Source organism: Lindgomyces ingoldianus, assembly GCF_010093535.1.
Source record: "Lindgomyces ingoldianus strain ATCC 200398 unplaced genomic scaffold BDR25scaffold_52, whole genome shotgun sequence".
In the NCBI taxonomy this organism is placed as follows: Eukaryota; Fungi; Ascomycota; class Dothideomycetes; order Pleosporales; family Lindgomycetaceae; genus Lindgomyces; species Lindgomyces ingoldianus.
This window is the reverse complement of record NW_022985213.1, coordinates 102,737-121,876: the sequence shown is the minus strand read 5'-3', so window position 1 is coordinate 121,876 and position 19,140 is coordinate 102,737. Positions and strand designations below refer to the sequence as shown.

At 32.2% G+C, this 19,140-nt stretch overlaps 1 protein-coding gene across 1 annotated transcript; it reads left to right on the top strand.

Annotated features, from left to right (window-relative positions):
- Positions 1 to 1,975: 1,975 nt before the first annotated feature.
- On the top strand, positions 1,976 to 2,611 carry BDR25DRAFT_319594 (uncharacterized protein; the record flags this gene model as incomplete). The annotated part of the gene is made up of 5 exons (XM_033691839.1): positions 1,976 to 1,984; positions 2,059 to 2,315; positions 2,367 to 2,384; positions 2,436 to 2,499; positions 2,609 to 2,611. 5 exons carry the CDS (start codon positions 1,976 to 1,978, stop codon positions 2,609 to 2,611), a joined length of 351 nt encoding a protein of 116 aa, XP_033540778.1.
- Positions 2,612 to 19,140: the final 16,529 nt, after the last annotated feature.

Genomic DNA, 19,140 nt, shown 5'->3' with positions numbered 1-19,140 from the left:
GTTAAAGAAGTTGCTAAGAGTAATAGTAGCCTAGTAGCAGTTTATAATTGTTAGATATGCGCACCTACTATCAAGACAGGAGGAATGCTTGACGAAAGCTGCCACATAGTACGAGCAATAAGCTCGAACAGTATGTTGCTGCAAATTGCAGCATTTTGCAGTATTTTGCAGCAAATTGCAGCATTTTGCAGTATTTTGCAGCAAATTACAGCATTTTGCAGCAAATTGCAGCAAATTGCAGCATTTTGCAGTATTTTGCAGCAAATTACAGCATTTTGCAGCAAATTGCAGCAAATTGCAGCATTTTGCAGCAAATTGCAGCAAATTGCAGCATTTTGCAAGCTGGTCGCGTATGGGGCAAGTGCGCGAGGGACTCGGATCGGCAAAACAAAAAGCCGAGCAACATAAGTAGAGCAGAAAAAGGATCATCCCAAAAACACAATCAATCAATCATCCCATACATCATATCCAAACCCATCATTCATCTTAGGAAGCCTAGAAACAGTGCTTCAATCTGACAATAATATGCTAGGGTTAGAAGCTAAGCGTTAATAAACGCGTTAATAGCGTTGTATTGTTATGTAAGCAGGCTAAATAAAGCTATAATAGCAATAAGCGCTCTAAAGACGCGTGCTGCTAGAGTAGCACTATATGTTTTAGCTATAGTAACCTAGAGGTTACCTTATACACAGAGATAAGCTTTAAATTTAGTTAAAAAAAATTTTAGCATTAAATTTATACTTATATACTTATTTTAAAGGTATTACTTAAGTATCTATAGCCTTTATAATAAAGACTAGCTTAAATGCTTCTTTTTAATAAAAGTTAGTAAATTTAATCTTTATAGCATGCTTCTAGCTGTCTAGGAATTAGTAGTAGTGTGCCTTATAAAAGGTTTTAGGCACAGAAGGTAGATAGTTTTAATAAAAAGCTTTAAAAGTAATAGTAGTAAGTTTAGTAAAGTCTTTAATAAAGCCTAATATAAAGGCATAATACTAGCTAGACAGTTTAGTAGTAGTTTGTATAAGTGTAGCAGCATGTTGTTAACGCCTTGTTCTGCTTTCTCTTTTTATAATGTTTAATTTATTAATAGCAGCTGTGCTTCTAGTAGGGCCTAGTCTAGTAAAGTCCTTAAGCTATGTATAAAAGACAAAGTTAGCTCTTTTAAAAATGTTCTAAGACTTATAATTAGTTATAGCTATATGCTAAGTAGTTCTAGCTTACTTAAAGTAATTATTATTAGTTTTAAAGTCTATAGCTGTGTTACCTATTTGCAGATAAACTTTAATAACTAATAGTGTTTTATTATTAGAGCTATTATCTAGCATGTTGCTAAGGTTATTTTAGAAGACTAAATTAATATTAGTTTTTTTTTTAAGTTAACCTTTAGAATAGTTTCTAGAGTTATTTTAGAAAAAAGTAGGTAATAGAGGGAGCCTATCTAGTGCTTCTTATGTGGCTAATTACTAGGTCTGTCATTACGCTCTTTAAGCTATAGAAGCTGTGGAGGATAAAATAGCCTGGCAGTAGCTGTTCAGAAGATCAGATAAAGTGACTCTCCTATCTAAGAGAGCTGAGGGCTCTCCTTATATACACCAAGCTTCAGAACATAATATCTCTAGATCCTAAGCTGCGTCCTAGGCTCTGAGCCCCAGTCCTAAGCTCTGAGCCCCAGCCAAGGCTCTCAGTATAGGCTCTAAGCCCCAGCCAAGGCTCTCAGTATACGCAACACACCCCCTAGGTGAGCTGCTGCGCAGCTCACCTGCGTTAAGCGTCAACTTAGCTTGTTAGAGCAGCGCTGCGCGTTTACCCTGTGTTTATGCTTGTTGCCCTAGGCAGCGCAATGCTTGTTTCCTTAGGCAGCGCAATGCTTGTTTCTCTAGGCAGCGCAGGTCACATGCGTGCTGTAATTGCTGCAACAGAGGTAAATAAATTCTCCTACTTCTTAAGCTTCTCTTTTATAAGTCTTAATAACATGCTATGTGTAAGTTAATGCTTTTAAAAGCTTTAAAAAGAACTTTAAACTTGTCTATAATTTCTACTAATGTGCATCTGTAGCTTAACAAAGCTAAAAGAGCTGCCTGCTTGCGTGCTGCTGCTCTGCGGGGCCGCGCTGCCCGCAAGCCCGCGCCCACTACCCCCCGCCGCGCTGCGCCCACCACCCCCCGCCGGCCTACGCGTATCCGCAAGCCCGCGCCCACCACCCCCCGTCGCCCTGCGCCCACCACCCCCTGCCAGCCTCCCCCTAGTGCGCTCCGCGCGCAGTCCTGTCTAGGCTGCATAAAGAGTGCGCTTACAGGGCGCTCTAGTAAAAAGTGCTATAATTCTGCTACTAGCAGTTTACGCTGCTAGCGCTGTTTCTCTAGGCACAGCTGCCTGCCCCTGTAAGCCCTGTAGCAGTGTGTAGGGTGATCTAGCTTTTAACCTATTTGCAGTCCCCCTGTTGCTGTTGTCTATGCGCAGCAGTTTGTTGCAGCGCTTATTGCAAAGGATAAGCAGGTAAGCTTCTCTGCAGAGATTGTGCGTTATACCTTAGATTAGACTAACAGGCTATAAGCTGTGTTTTAGCTTTAGCTAGTTCTTTAAGCTCTACTTAAAAAAAATGTAGTAAAAAAAAAGAAAAGAAAAGAAAAGAAAAAAAAGAAAAGAAAAAAAAGAAAAGAAAAAAAGAAAAGAAAAAAAAAGAAAAAAAAAAGGTAGAGAAAGTAGTGAAAAAAAAGAAGTAAAGTGTTGTCTTTTCTAAGCTCCTAGCGCGTTACTAGCGCGCTAAGGAACTTTTAAGTAAGCTTGTTAATCTTCTTATAGTTTAAGCGTTCTATATTTTTACACATCTTATGTACTAAATCCCTACTTAATCTTTATAGCATAAAAGAGTGTTTTTGCTAGTAGATAGCCCTTTTATTTCTAGGCAGTATAAAGATGTCTTTACTATTAATAATTAATAATTTTTTTAAAAGCTTGTTTATGTGTTTTTAAACTTAAAAAGCTACTTAAAGTGCTTAAATTACTATTTTAGTAAGTGCTTTATAAGTCTATCTACTAGCATGTTACTTATTTTAATATAGCGCACTTTAAAAGATCCTTTTACATGCTCCTAGCGCAGCTACATGTTCTAGATATTAATGTAGCGCAGGTAGGTAGTTATCTAGGCGTTCTCCTCTACTACTAACTAGATTGTCTGCTAGTTGTTATAGTAGATTTGCTATAGTGTGCCTAGCTCTAGAGTAAGCTTTTTAAAGAAGCGTTTTAAAGCTAGTAATTCTTTTATAATGTGCACTAAAGTAAGCAGCTTAGCTTTTATTATAAATATAGTTACTGTTAGCTAAAAAGCTACTTTTTATAAAATTAGTTTTTTAAAAAGTAAGATAATATATTTATAAAATAATTATCTAGTCTTTGTGTAATTAGTAAAACACACATTTTTACATATAATAAGTTACGCGCCTTCTAGTGCTTTACACTGTATGCCTGTATGCCTTGTACAGTATAGGTACATAATTGCCTAGTTTACTGCCTAGAAGTGCTGCTTTTCTAGGTTTGTTAAGTAGTAGAAGAGCTAGGATGCTGCAAACGCCACGCTAAAGCGCACTATAATTACAGTGTAAAGTGTTAATCCTACGCGCTCTTAGTATTTCTTAATTTTGTGCTTTAATGCTAATCTTTAGTTGCTTATAAGCTCTTCTAATAGTAAAAAAGTCCTTAAGAAGAGTGTGCTTTCTGTAAGGTTAAACTTCTTTACTACTTTTTTAATATACATGTTATGTACTAGCTAGATTATTCTAGCCTTTTTATTTTTAATTATTTTAATCTTTAAAAACTATTTACATAGCTTTTAATTTTCTAGCTTATATATTTTTTTAATTATATTAAGTAATTAGTAAGCTTCTAACTTATTATTATAGTAATAAATATAAAGTATGTTATTTATATAAAAAAGTAAGATATAGTAATTATAGTTAAAAAATAAGTATAGTTTCTTTTTAAATAAGATAAGCTTAAGCTTTTAAAAAGCGTATAAAAGTTTCTAGTACTATAAAATTAGTAAGTTACATAGTCTATATAAGGCTTATAAAAGCTTAACATATATGCTAGGCTTTGTAAAGCCTTCTAGAAGCTTACATGTTACTTCTAGCTTACCTTTATAGTGTGTGTTTAGAAACACGCTTATAACATTATATTACTTAATCTCTAGGTTAAATTAAGCTGCTATTACTATTACTATTTAGAAGGATTTAGCTGCAAAAGTAGTAGCATAGGTTAACTAAAGCAAGTCCTTACTCTAGAAATTACTATATACGCAAATATAAGCTTTACATTTAGTAAAACACTTATTTTAGTTACATTTATACATAAATACCTACTTTAGTAGAAGCAGCTTAGATATTACTTTAGTTTATATAATCTCTTTTTAAGTGCCTTTTTTAAGTAAGGTAGCTATCTCTTTTTATACTATAATTTTAAAAAAAAATTTATCTAAGTACTTATATAAATCTTTTTATTTTAAGAGTTTTTTTAAGAGCTTATAAGCTCTTAGTTAAGGCTGCCTATAAAAGGCAGCTATAAAAAACACTGTGTAAAGTGTTTTAAGCACTCTATTATTATGAGTAATAAATGCTTTAAGAAAGTTTATTTAAAGGTGCTTTAGATTAACTAAAGTAATGCGTATACTACTTCTCTCTAAAAGCGTTATATATATACTTTTGCTTCCTGCACCTCTAGGCTTACCTAAGTTATTAAGTTATTAGGATCTTACCTCTATATTTTTTAGCTTATATGTGTAGCTAGTCTCTAGCTCTTTTTATTATACATATATTTAAAAGGGGCCTTACCTACTTTAACTAAAGCTATAGAAGACAATGTTTTAGTGTAATAAGCAAAAGTTAATTTTTTAACTAGCAAGTTAGCTATTTAACTTAATAAGCCTAGTAAATCTACTTTTCTAGTTAAGTGCACTTACTAGGGATTACTAGTATGCTTATGCCTACCCTGTATAAAGCGTGTTATAGAGCTATTTATAAGCTTTAGCTTAGAAGTTAGCTCTAGAGTAATAAGTGCTATATATTTATTAGAAACTGCGCAAATTCTTAGTAACTTACTTATTATGCTTATTACCTACATAGTTACTTTTACTTTTAAGTGCTAATTCTTTAGCTAGCTAACTTAAGTTTTAATAAGCTTTTTAGTTTCTACACTTTTAAGCTTACACTCTTAAAGCCTTTAAATTAGTATATTACTTTACTGCTTATTTAACTTTTCAAGTAAAAGCTTAAAAGCTTTTTTTATATTATAAATTTTACTTTACTTATTAAAAATTTTAATAATTTTAAAAGCTTTTTTTTAAAGAATTAGCTTATTACTTTTATTCTTATAAAAGTGTGTCTTATTAAAAGCTATATTTCTTATAGTAATTACTTAGTTAAGTAATAAAACTTATATTTTATAGATATTTAAAGCTCTGTAGCCTATAAGATATCTTATATAGCCTTATAAAGTTACTTTAAAGCTTTACTTCTAACGCCTAGCTGCTTGCTCTCTATTAAGTAGGTAGGCGCAATAGCTATATGCGTATATTTTGCTCTAATTAGGTTTTAGATTAGCTGTAGCACTTCTTACTTACTTTAGCTTATAGTATTAAAAGTATTTAGTAAACTACATGTCTAAGACTTTATTTAGTAAGTGTAGGTTATGTGTGTGCAACAGGCTTATATTATACAGCTATGTTGCTGTGTCTACTACTTCTAGCTAGAGCTTCTTAGAGAGTCCTGCGTTACTTCTTATTTTAATAAACTTTATAATTATTTTTTATTTAGCTTTTTTTATAGCTTTATTTAGCTTATAAGTGTATAGCAAAAAGCTTTTAATATTAATGCTAGATTTTTTTACTTAAAGCTTATACTTTAACTTTTTATACTAAAAAAGTGTAGTAGTGTTATTTTTTTACTATATTTTACTAATCTAAAGCTTATATTAATTAAACACTATACTTTTAAAGTTTTTTATTACTTTTTAGATTTCTAAAAGTGTTTTTACTTAAAAAGAGTATAAAAAGATTTTACTACTGTATTTATTCTTAATAATTATTATTTATAGAGCTCTGCTGCGCCCTAATAGCATATTAAACATGTTCTATGTAACTCTCTAGAATAGGCAGGGAGCTTGCTTTTTTAGTCTTCTTAATATAACCTACTTAGCATAGGTTGTTGCGCAGTGCTTATAGTGTACTTACTTTATACTTATTATTTATATGTTCTTTATGCTTTTAACTAAAGCCTATAGAGCTTTTAGACCTAAGTGTTCTATATGTGTATACTAAAGCTCTTTTAAGTCTAAGTGTAAGAATATAGTTTATAAGCATTAGCAATCTAGAAGCACACTTTACACTAGTAGGTAAAAAAAGACAGCTTTATATTTAATAAACATAAAGTTATGTTCTTAGTAAAGTATTATAAGTACTCTATTTTTTTCTAGCGTGCTTATGCGCAGTGTATAGTTAAGTTTTAAATGCTATAGTCTTTTTTTTTAAATAAGCTTTTAAAATAATATTAATATAAAATCTTTCTACTATAACTACTTTCTATAGTATAAGATCTTCTGTGCGCTTTTTCTATACTTTATTTAATACCCTTCTAAGCTTTCTAGTTTTTATTCTTTAAATTAAGAATAACTAGGTGCTAGCTTTTACTATATGTAAACCTTAAGCTTTTTTAAATAACCTAAGTATAAGCAGCTTTACACTATTTACTAAGTGCGTAGCACTTTTATTGTCTAGAATTATGCTTATAAAAAGTAGGTAAGTGTTAAAATTTATAGTTATATGCATCTCTAGTTTTACTAAAAGCACTAAGTTAATAAGTATAGTAATAATGCTTTTTAAAAATGCTAGCTTATTTAATTCTTTAATAGCTTTTAAAGTAGAGGAGGCTTTATTTAGAATTATGTAGCTTTTTTTAAGCAGTACAGCTTTTACTTTTTTATGCTACGCTTACTTAAGCCTTTTAAAAATTTTCTAGTATGTAGTTTTACTAAGCTTCTTTAGCTTTTTAGTAACTGCTAATATAAAGTCTTTACAGTCTACTGCTTTTTATAGATAAAGAAATTATCTTAAAGCTCTACATAAGCATAGGTGGCCTAATTAGGCTAAAATAAATTAGGCTAAATTATTATCTAATTATCTGCTAAGTGTTATAAATATGCCTATACCTTAGTTACTTACGCGTAAGGAGTGCCTTTAAAGCATTATTAAAAAAATCTTGCTAATTTTCTAGATTATTTAAGGTTTCTTACTAATTGCGCTAGCCTCTATAACCCTCTAGTGTATAGAGCGCGCCTAGTCTAGTGCAAGCTTTAGAGCTAGGGCGTCTAGAAAGTCCTATGCAGCTAGCTAGCCTTTTATGTTAAGAATCTTATAGGTCTTTGCCTTAGTGTACAGAAAGTGCTACTACTAGTACTAAGCTTCTAGAGTTATAGTGCTATGCTTTACCTTAGTAAGGTACGCTTTATACTTTACTTATATAAAATTCTTTATACTTATATTTATTAGTGCTAGCTTTTATTTTAAGGCTTATATAAGTGCCTATAAAGTAGATTAGTTTTTTAATATAAGCTGTATTATTACAGGTTCTAGGAGCTCTAGTGCAACAGTTGCATTAACCTAGTTCTAGATTGTCTAAAGATGTGTTACATAAGAAGCCTAGTTACTTAATTAAGCTTAGTACTTAGTAATATTAGTTTAGTACTATATATTAGCCTTCTCTAAGCGGTTCTTAGCAGTAATTACTCTAAGTGTAGGCATTTTTAGAGTGCTGTTTATAGGATTTAGAGCCTTTAGTCTATCTAGATTAATTATGTCCTATAGGTTTTTGCTAAGAGCATAGAACTAGAGCTAGATAAACTAGAGAGGCTAGCTTGTGTAGTCTTTAAGCTAGTACACTTCTGTTAGAAAAGGAGCATCTTAATTAGCTATAACATAGGCTTTAAAGGTAATAAAGATAAGTAAGGATAAAAAATAAAGCTTCTAAATAGCTTTTACTAGCGCTATAGTTATATAAAAAGAATTATTCTAGGTTTTTAAAGCGCTAGGCCTATAACTATAGAGGATAAAATAGCCTAGCAGTAGCTGTTTAGAAGATTAGATAAAGTAACTCTCCTATCTAAAAGAGGTAAAGGCTCTCCTTATATACACTAAGCTTTAGAACATAATATCTCTAGATCCTAAGCTGCGTCCCAGGCTCTAAGCCCTAGTCCCAAGCTCCGAGCCCCAGCCAAGGCTCTTAGTATACGCGACAGAAGCTTTTCTGTAAAATTAATGTAATCTTTATTATTTAAGGTATTGTCTAGGGTAAAAAGAGTTTCTGTAATAATGTTGTCTCTAACTACTTATTATAGTAGCTTGTACAATGCATAGTTATTTAGTTTATAGAAGAAAGTGTTATTAAACATAACATTATGTACCTAGTAGACATAGTTATTTGTTAGATTCTATATTTAATAAATGTTTTAGAAGTTATACCTATATAGATATCTAATAAAAGCTTATAGTGTTGTCAGATATGCGCACCTACTGTCAAGACAGGAGGAACGCTTGACGAAAGCTGCTACATAGTACGAGCAATAAGCTCGAACAGTATGTTGCTGCAAATTGCAGCATTTTGCAGCATGTTGCAGCAAATTGCAGCATTTTGCAGCAAGTTGCAGCAGTTTGCAGCAAATTGCAGCAAATTGCAGCAAATTGCAGCAAATTGCAGCAAATTGCAGCATTTTGCAAGCTGGTCGCGCATAGGGCAAGTGCGCGAGGGACTCGGAGCGGCAAAACAAAAAGCCGAGCAACACGAGTAGAGCAGAAAAAGGATCGATAAATCAACACAATAAATGATCATCCCATACATCATATCCAAACCCATCATTCATCTCAGGAAGCCTAGAAACAGTGCTTCAATCTGACAAGTGTAAGCTTGTCTAACTTTGTAGTCCTTTTAATAAGGACATATGCCTTAACGCTAATTTAGTAAAGGTAAGAGCAGTCTAGTTTTCTACTGTATAGCATTTTAAATAGTGTTTTCTAATTAAGTAATTAAATAGATGTATAGTTAAGCATGTAACTTATAAGACTAAATATAGTATTTTTAAGAAACTTTAAGAATTTGCTAATGTGTGTAAGACTTTAAGCTTAAATAATAAGTGTCTAGACTAAGCGTTTAGCTGCTCTATTAGCTGCTAGCGTATACAGTAGCGCTAGTTCTAGGGTAATGCCCTGTTTATTACAGAATTTCTGCAGAGTCTTTTTTACTTGTTTAAATGCAGCCTTATTATTACTCTAATGTAGCATTATTAGGATATTGAATTAAATTAATGCTAGTTTATAAACTTTTTATATAATTAAAAGAATTACTGCCTTCTCTTTAAATAAGGGAATAAATACTAGGTTATACTTTAACTAGGTATAATAAAAGTAGACTACATAGATGTTTTTATAGATTAATAAAGACTAAAGCTTTATTAAGTTAAAAGCAACTTACTAGAATAGTTTATTAATAAGTATTTTATATTTATTTTTTTAGCTAATCTGCTGCTTTATCTTTAAAAGCGTGCATAAGTTGCATTTAATAGTGTTTAGCGCTCTGCTAGTTAGTAGCTTTACGCTAGTAACTAACTTATAGAGGTGTGTAACCACTTCTAGGCTAATGCATCTCTATATATAATAGAGGGTAGTTGCGTCTTATGTAATAGGTTGCTGTTTATAGCTTAGATAAAAGCGTTGCTATATAAGGTCTTTAGTAGCTATAACTATTAGTACGGTAGATCTAATAGATAAATCCTTTATGTATAATACTGTTACAATCCTTGGTTCGTGGAAGTACTCGGGTCAATGATATTCCTAGGGGAGGAGTAGGACGGGTGGTAGGGGCCAACAGCAGGGTGTACAGTCCTACGTAAAGGCTATTAGGCTACTAGAGAAGAGGAGAGTGACCAGATCGTGGTTTGCCCTATATGCGGCAGTATAGTGGCCAGGTTAAACAGTCCTGTTAGACAGGGTTAGAGGTATATATAGTGTAAGATATATAAATAGTATTACAGCTCTTTAGAAAGCTAAATACTACTTAGTTTATGTAAAGAATAAACTAAACATTAAACACACCTTCTAAAAGTTATTTAATAAGAAAACTATATTCATGTATAGAGGGTGCTAAGGCGAGTAAAACAAGTTTATGTAAGTCTGCTAAGCAGAGCTCTATAAGCTCTTTTAGACTTAATAGATTTGTAGCCTGTCTTCCTATTAGACAATGCACTCTTCTATTACTGCAGGTAGTTGCGCTGCCTGTCTATCCTTTATGTCCTTTAGTTAGTCTATAACTAAGCCTTATTCTAACTTAACAAGATTGTGGAGCACTGCGGGTGGAGTTATGTTAGTCTAACTATAGACTATAACACGCTGCCCCTCCTCTCTAGCAGCGTCCTCGCTGCTCTGCTTACACAACTGTGTTAGTAAGAGTTTATTTATAAGGTAGATGTCTCTATGCTAGAAGGCATTTCTAATATTTACTTTTTTTAGGCTAAATAGCTTACTAGTCTTGTTTGTCTTATTATCCTTATGCTATTCCTTGCTTTAATCCTCTTTATTAGACAAAAATGCAACCCTATAGCGCTTACTAGTTATTAAGATTGTTTTATATGTTAACCTTATTATTAAATAAGTGTGTAGAGTGTGTAAGAAAGAATAGCAAGTGTAATGCCTTTATTTTAGACGCTGCGTAGGATTAATTAGAGAAGAAAAAAAAAAGCTTCTTTAAGATGCTGCTGTAGCAAAAGTTTATAAATAGAAGCTTAATAAAGAGATAACTTGCTAACTTTAAAAGTTAGTAGAGGTAAAGTGTGAAGCTATGTGAGGCACCAGAGACATGAGGAACTGCATTAAATATATTCCTAGAGGAGTCCTTTGCGGGAGTCTATATATATGCGAAATAAGTGGGTGGGTCTTGGCAACAGACTATGGTGCTGATGCATCTGCCGATGCATCCGACCATCGTGTGACGACACATCCGACACATCCGACTATCGTGTGACCATGCTGACGATGCATCCGAGTCATCAATGCAAACATAAAGGCTAGGGAGTGTTTTAAATAGGATTGTATCTAAAAATTACTAGACCTATTAGAAGCTTGTTGTGCAAAGTACTTAAAAGGGGACCTTTCTTCTTTAGACAAGATAGAAGCTTTTAAAGCTAAGGTAGAGGGCTGTTTCCCTCTGCAACTTTTGTTAGCTAGGACTTGTCTCTAAAAGCTGCTACTATCTAGTAATAACATAGCTGTTCTTTTTAATATAGGTGCTTTATTACCTAGCTAGTTTTTTTTAGACAAGCCTAGAGGTACCTTTATACTAATAGCTGCGCGTTCTGCAAGTTTTTAGCTAGTTTCTATATGTTTTTACTAGTAAGCTACTTTTTTTATTTTACTAAAAATTCCTTCTTATTCCTTTAATTACTAATAATGTGTTTAACTTTATATTCTGTTTCTTTATCTTCTTATCCCTATGTAGATAGAGGAATTTTCTTAGGGGCTTTTTCTAATCTAGAGACATAGAACTATAGGTGTATTTTTATATGCAGGGGAAGCTTAGGCTTGCAGTTGTCTTATTAGGTTTATAAGACTTTATATAGTTCTATCCTTTTTTCTGCTAGCTTCCTTAAGGGTCTAGATATCTTAAAGTTCTTAGTATTAAAATATATGTAGTCTTCTAGGTAGATTCTTAGTCCTAGTTATTATACTTTGTTTGTGTATTGTTCTATTATCTCCTAACTAGATCTAGCCTTAATTACTAATTTTTTATATATGTTTTATAAGTTTAATAATTAGTCTATTAATTTCTAAAGGTCTGTAGGCTAGTTTCCTTATAGTACAAAGTATAAGTTATAACTAAAATTAGCCTTATATAGTGTTTCTTTTGTTGTAGCTAACTCTACTATTTTAATAGCTAACTATGCTATTAAAAGCTATTCTACCTAATTATTTTAAGTGTAAGAGATGTACTTTTTTAAGTACTTTTCTACTTTAGTGTTTACTCTCTCTGTTTAGCTGTCTGTTTATAGATAGTATGCTATAGACAATTTATGTGTTATTTTAAAGTGTCTTATAGCTGCTTTCTAAAATCTACTAGTAAATAATTTATCTTTATTAAAGATAATAATTTTAGGGCATTTATGTACTAATATAACATTCTGTTTAAATTTATAAATAAATCTTTTAGCTATAATAGTTTTCTTTAATAGCTATATATATAGGTACTTAGTAGTTTTATTAAAGGTTACTGTAATTATGTTGCACATTCTTTTTATTTCTAGTTCCTTAGACAGAGGAAGTCTTATAATAAAGTCTACTGTAACTATTACCTATAGCTGCTTTAAGGCTTTAATTAGTTAAAAATATCTATAAGCTTTATACCTTTATAGGTTATTTCTGTTGCAGATGTTACACTCTCTAAGCACTTTAGTGCATAGTTGTTTTACTTTTAGTATGTGTTGCAGTATAGCAGCCTGTAATTTTTTCTAGAGAGTGCCTATACCTAGGTGTTTAAACATTAGCAATTTGTGATATTTACAGATTAAATTTTTTTACCCTTACTTATTTACTATAAGCATGCAGAACTCTTTTATAAGCTAAGGCCTATTATAAAGCTATTTTTTATTAGTTTCTTTAAAGAGTGTAAACTTCTTAGTTTTTTCTTTTTTTTTATTAAAGTAATTTAGTCTTTAGCTAAGAGCATTAGCCTATTAGTTTTGTGCTTCTAGGATATGCTTAATAATGTAATTAAACTAAGTAAGCTCTATTGCCTATCTTATATGCATAAGTAAGAGTTTTTCTTATAGTTAGAAACATAACTAAGTTTACATAGTCTATTATAATGTAGAAAAGTTTTGCTATTCTGTGTAGCTCTATAGCCTATACTCTTACTGCATTTAATATTGCTTTTAACTCTTTGTTAGGTATGCTGTAGCTAGCTTTAGGTTCTAAAAACTTAGCAGAGTAGTATGCTACTAGGTGCTATTTCTTATTCTTCTATTTTTAGTAAAACGTGGCTCTACTAGCTCCTAAGAATATGTCTATGTAGATCTTAGTATCTAGTTATAGGTTGTACATCTTTAGCTCTAGTTTAGCTATTATAGCTTATTTTAGTGCTATAAATGCTTTATTTATTCACAGGGTCTAAATAAACTTTACTATAGCTCTTTCTTTAGTAGTAGTGTTTGTTAGGGGTATAGCAATTTTTAAGTAGTCCTTAATTATTTGCCTAATGTAGCCTAATAGTCTAAGGAATCCCTTAACTTCCTTAACTATCTTAGGTTCTAGCTATTTAAGTACCTTTTATATCTTAGCTAGGTTAATTTTTATTTTTTTACTATTAATTATAAATCCTAAATATTTTATTTTAGTAATGTAAAATTTGCACTTAGAGAGCTGTAGATAGAGCCTGTACTTCTTTAGCTTTTCTAAGACTTTTTATTCCTTCTATATATAGTCCTCTAGACTATCCTTTAAATAGATAAGAACATTATCTAGGTATACTAGAGTAAAAACATTAAAGTAAGAGTTAAGAGCTATGTTAATAATTTACTAAAATATTACTAGGGTGTTTATTAAGCTAAACAGTATTACTAGTAATTTATAAAGTCCTTATAGGGTTTAAAATGCTGTAAGCTACTTATTACCTTCTTTTATACTTATTTTATTACATCTGTCTTGTACATTAAACTTTATAAAGTACTAGGTTCCTTTTAGTTAGTTTATAATGTTTTATATAATTAGCAAAAAAAACTAATCTTAAATTATATTATTATTTAGTGTCTTATAGTCCTAACAGACTTAGATTTTTTCTTCTTTCTTTTTTACAAAGACTACTGCTAAAGCAACAGGGCTATAGCTTTTCTAAATATAGCCTTATGCTAGCATTTAGTCTATGTATTCCTGCAGGGCTTCTTTCTATATCTTTGTTAGGGGGTAAAGCTTATAGGTTTTTAGGTTGTAGTCTTTTATTAAATTTATAGCATAGTCTTAAGGCTAGTGTAGGGGCAACTCTTCTCGATTATTAAGCGTCTTAAACATGTCTCTGTAATTATTATACTTAATAGAGATACTGCTTTCTTCCTAGATTCTAAAAATTTTAACTTATTCTACATCTTTATTAGTCTCTATTTCTTTATAAGAAACTTTTCTTAGTTTTTTTTTATTATTTTTACTGCCTAGGCTTTAGGTTCTTAGTAGAGGAACTTCTAGAGTTTTCTTTTCTTAGAGTAGTAACTGCTGCCCTGTTTTACTTGTTTGTAGACTAGATATAGGTTATTATAGCATGCTAACTAGGTTATGTGTGCGTAATCTTTAGGACCTTCTATAGTTATTATTCTCTAGTTAATAGCAAGGTTATGCTTTTTAAGCTAATTATAGCCTAAAATTATATTATACTTACCTTTTAGTAGAAGTATACTTATAGATTTCTAATCTTTTGTGTTTAAGGTTTTAAGATCTTTTTTATATATTTCTAGGTTAATCTATTCTTTACTATATTCTATTAAAGATGTATTAGCAAGGGTTACCTTAAATAGGTCTTTTTTAATTTAGAATAGGATATTTTACTTATCTACTTAGTTTTTATCTATTACAGTAAAGGTGCATCTACTGTTAATAAGGGCTAGTCTTAAACATCCTTTAAATGTAAAGGTTGTAGTTAGGCTGTGTCCTGCCTCTTATTCTACTGCAACTAGGGCTAATATATTATAAAAGACTTTCTTGTTTTTTAAGAGATATAAGTTAACATCTTATAAGTTGTTATTAAATTTATTTTTTCTTTTTTTATAAATTTAGTGCTTCTAGTTAGAGCAGTTAGCTGCTTTACACTTATAGTTTTCTACTAAGTAATAAAATGTTAAATAATCTTCTTTTCTTACTACTTTTTATTAAAAATAATAAAATTTATAGTTATTTTTGTTTTTATAGTCTAGCTATTTTTCCTATTTATAAAAAGAGGCTGTTTAATAAGTGTAGCAGTTTATAGTTTTGCAAGCTAAGGCTGTCCCTTTGTCAGATTGAAGCACTGTTTCTAGGCTTCCTGAGATGAATGATGGGTTTGGATGTGATGTATGGGATGATGAATGATTGTATTGATTTATTGATCTTTTCTTGTGTGTTCTGCTCGTGTTGCTCGGCCTTGTTTTTCCGGTCCGAGTCCCTCGCGCACTAGCCCTATACGCGACCAGCTTGCAAAATGCTGCAATTTGCTGCAATTTGCTGCAAAATGCTGTAATTTGCTGCAAAATGCTGCAATTTGCTGCAACATGCTGCAAAATGCTGCAATTTGCAGCAACATACTGTTCGAGCTTATTGCTCGTACTATGTAACAGCTTTCGTCAAGCGTTCCTCCTGTCTTGACAGTAGGTGCGCATATCTGACACCCTTACTATAGGCATCTGTTGTAGTTCTTTTTCTATATAGGCTACTAGCCTGCTTAATGCTTGTTGTTTTAGTGTCTAGTGCAATACTGTTACATACACTAGTACTAAGGGTATAGACAATTATTAGGTCTATATAAGGTGTTAAGAGGGCTCTTCTAAGTCTACTAAGGGTATTTCTGTGTTTGTACTACCTGTACAGGGTGTCCTTTCTACTAGCAGTTGTTAGTGCTGTAGGCGTTGCTTCTATAAATTATGCACTAACTATAGTTTTATTATACTATAAAAGCCTTTTTACTAATTATAAGGCTTAGAAGCAGTGTCTTAGGTTTTTTAAGTACTAGCTTTAGGACTTTAAACTTAGTAGGTCTACCTAGTTCTTCTAGTTTCTAGTCTTAGATCTTAGTAAAGAACTGCTATTATTTTTTATTATCTATAATATTATATTTAACTTTAGCTATCTGCTGTATTATATTAAACATAAGGTAATTATTACTAATGTTTATCTAGTAGAGCATAACTATGCATTTATTAGAGTAGTTATGTTATAGACTGCACTTTTAGCATTTGTATTTCTAGAACTGTCTAAAAAGCTTTTTTACTAAGGTGCTAAAGGTCTAGTTATAAAAAGAGAACTATTCCTCTCTTTTCTAAATATTTATAATGTATTCTTAGATCTAAGTCTTTTCTTTATACTTTTTAAAAATTATAAGGTCCTACAACACCTTCTTTAAGCTGCTAAAGCTTTAAATAACTACTTTTTAATACAATTTAAAGCAGTTTTTTAAAGAATAGTTTTTTTTACATTACTAGTAAAGTCTGTTGTTTAATCTTTCTAATATTTTTTTTTCTATTAGGCTGTATTTAGTAGTAATAGCTTTTACTATTATAGTAGTATTTTTATTCTCCCTCTTCTAAAAGTCTAGGCAGTTTTAGTAGCAATGTTCTACTTTTTTACAGTTTAGGTAGGCCTTATCCTTTAACTACTTTTGTTATTCCTTAGTTAAGGGCAGCCTATTACGTTCTAGAACTTAGTTTTTTTTTAAAGAGAAGCTCTATGTATGCTTTACATAACTAAGGTCTATTAGTTTTTTATTATACTAAGGGGACTTTTTTTTTCTAGAAATAAACTCTAGTTTCTAAGAAGTTTTTTTTACTTTTTTTTTTTTTACACTTTTATAGTAATTATTATAGGTTATTACTTACATAATAAAGTTTTTAAGAGTAGTTAGTTTATTATTATGTATAAATTTATCTTTTATTACATTACTTAGCCTGTTATAGAACATGTAACAGAGGGCTTTTTAGTCTATCTATCTATAGATAGCTAGCTGTTCTCTAAAGCATGCTGCATAGTTTTAGGCTATGCTATTGCCTTGTTTTAGAGTGTTTAGCTTATTAGCTATAATTTTTTGTTTATTTATAGTCTTATAAATAGCTGTTAAAGTGTTTTTAAAGGCTTTAATGCTACTACACACTTCTTTTATTTTAAAAGTAAGTGTTGTTGTAACGATTCTCGTTCCATCTCGGGTCGTCCGGAACCTATCCGAAGGGTCCCCGTATCGGCTCCGACCCTGACTCGATTCTCATGAATCGTCAGGTCGCCCGGAACCTCCGGAAGGCCCCCGTATCGGCCCCGACCCCGACCTGGCCCCGACCCCTGCTGTTACCCCTATTCCCTCATGTATTTAGTCGCACCTCGCCCCCGTAGCTAGCTCAGTAGTTTTCTGATATCCTTTCGTACAAGGCCTATAGGTGTCAATGGCATTCCCAGGTTCTGAGTCCCCACGCACTCCCATATGCCTCTGAGTGGATTCCCACCGCATTCGGACCCATTGTCTTGCCTGCGCCGTTACAGGTTAAGAGAGAGGTGGTTGAAGTTTTGACAGCTTCGCGTAGAACCGTGCATTACGCGAGGCCGTGCATTACACGCTAAAACACAGTAAACCACGAGCGCCCCCGAAAGCTTTAGGGGACTCTGGCGCCCATTGGCGGGTACCTTCGCTAATTTAGCGGTCTACCCCCTAAAAGGTGAAGGGGGTAACTGTGCCTATACTATGATGATGTCTTTATTACGCCCGGCTCTAGCCTAGAGGGCACTAGTGTGTTATTACCTAAGCGCTTCCTTAGTAATAGCTTAACTCCTTGTAGCCCTTACATGCCTCCTGTTCTGCTATCTAGCGTAGTTATTACATATCCCCTAATTATAATTTGTAGTAAGCGTTTTTAAAGTCTTTTCTTTAAGTGTTTAAAGTTCTTTTATTAGCAAGTAAAGCAAAGCCTGCTGTTATATAGAGTTAGTATTAAGCATCTCTTTTCTACTATTGTCTTTATAGTTCTAGGTTCCTATCTTCTTTTTTACTCTAAGTAGCCTGTTGCTATTGTGTACCTAACTGTTATTTTTACTATGTTAATGTCTAGCAACTATTCTGCTAGGTCTACTAGTGCTTTTCTCTCTAGAAAGAAGAAAAGGTTTTCTTTTTTAGTCTTTATTTACTAAAGCATTTATATTTAAAGTGTGTCCTATCTTTAGCATTAAAAAAAGAAGTGCTAAATAGTTTCTTTTACCTAACTACATATGCACATGTTTAAGTCTACAGCTTCTATTTAGTTTAGGTATGTGTTTAGCTGTGTTATCTTAGTTTATAATTATGCTAGTATTTTTGCTTCTTGCTAGGTTAGAGTGTTATAGAGCTTCTTAGTGTGTTTCTTTAGTAAAGCTATGTCTACCTTACACAAGTATCTCTTTACTCTTATTAGTAAGTTTTTTCTCTGTCCCTAGTTTCTTACTATAGTCCTAGTTACTATTAACCTTACTTAGTAAAAAAGTCTAGTTAGCACACTACTGTCTACTATAGCTTTTCTTACTACTTTCTTAGCCTTTTTTACTAAATTGTTGCTTCCTGCTAGGCACTATACTATATGTACTAAGCACTGCCTTTCTTTTAGTGCCTAAGTTATGTTGTAGATCTGTTTAATACTAGCTTAGCTAGACTAATCCTGTAGTTAGTGTATTGCCTGTATAGCTGCTTAGCTGCTAGTAAGAATAATAACCTAGTCTGCTGTCTAGCATGTTAGGAGGGAGGTCAGCGCTGCCGCTATTGCTGCCAGCTCTGCTGTGTAGGGGTTTTGCTCTGTCCTAGGTTCTAAGGTGAAAGATAAGGTAGCAGCTTAAGTAGGCGCTCCCCTCTGCGTGTTGTCTATCGCCCCTCCCATCTCTACTATACTAAGCTAGATAGATGCGCTTGTTGTAATTCTAATACTATTACACTAGTTAGCTAGTGTTATAGCCTTTACTTAGTCTAGTTTAATTATTACTAAAATGTAATAGTCCTATAGCTGCACACTATACAGATTAATTATTTTTATTTAGTTAGTATTAAGCTTCTCTAGCTATTCTATAATCTTCTGTAGCAGTAATTAAAACTGTTAAAAGCTTATAATATAGAATTTTAACATAGAGTTTATTTTTAGCAGTGTGTAGACATTAATCTACATCTTAATAGCCCTTACTGTGCGGCGTTTATGCACTGTCTGTAGACTTGCTTTTGCTTCTGCTACAGCTGCAGTAACTATCTAGAAGTAGCCTGTTACAGCTTAAGCTTCTATTTTCTGTATTCTATTTATTACTTCTATTAAAATTATGCTGCACGTGTGACGGTGCTGCTTGTCAAGCTCCGCTGCTAGTCACATGATCTCGCTAAG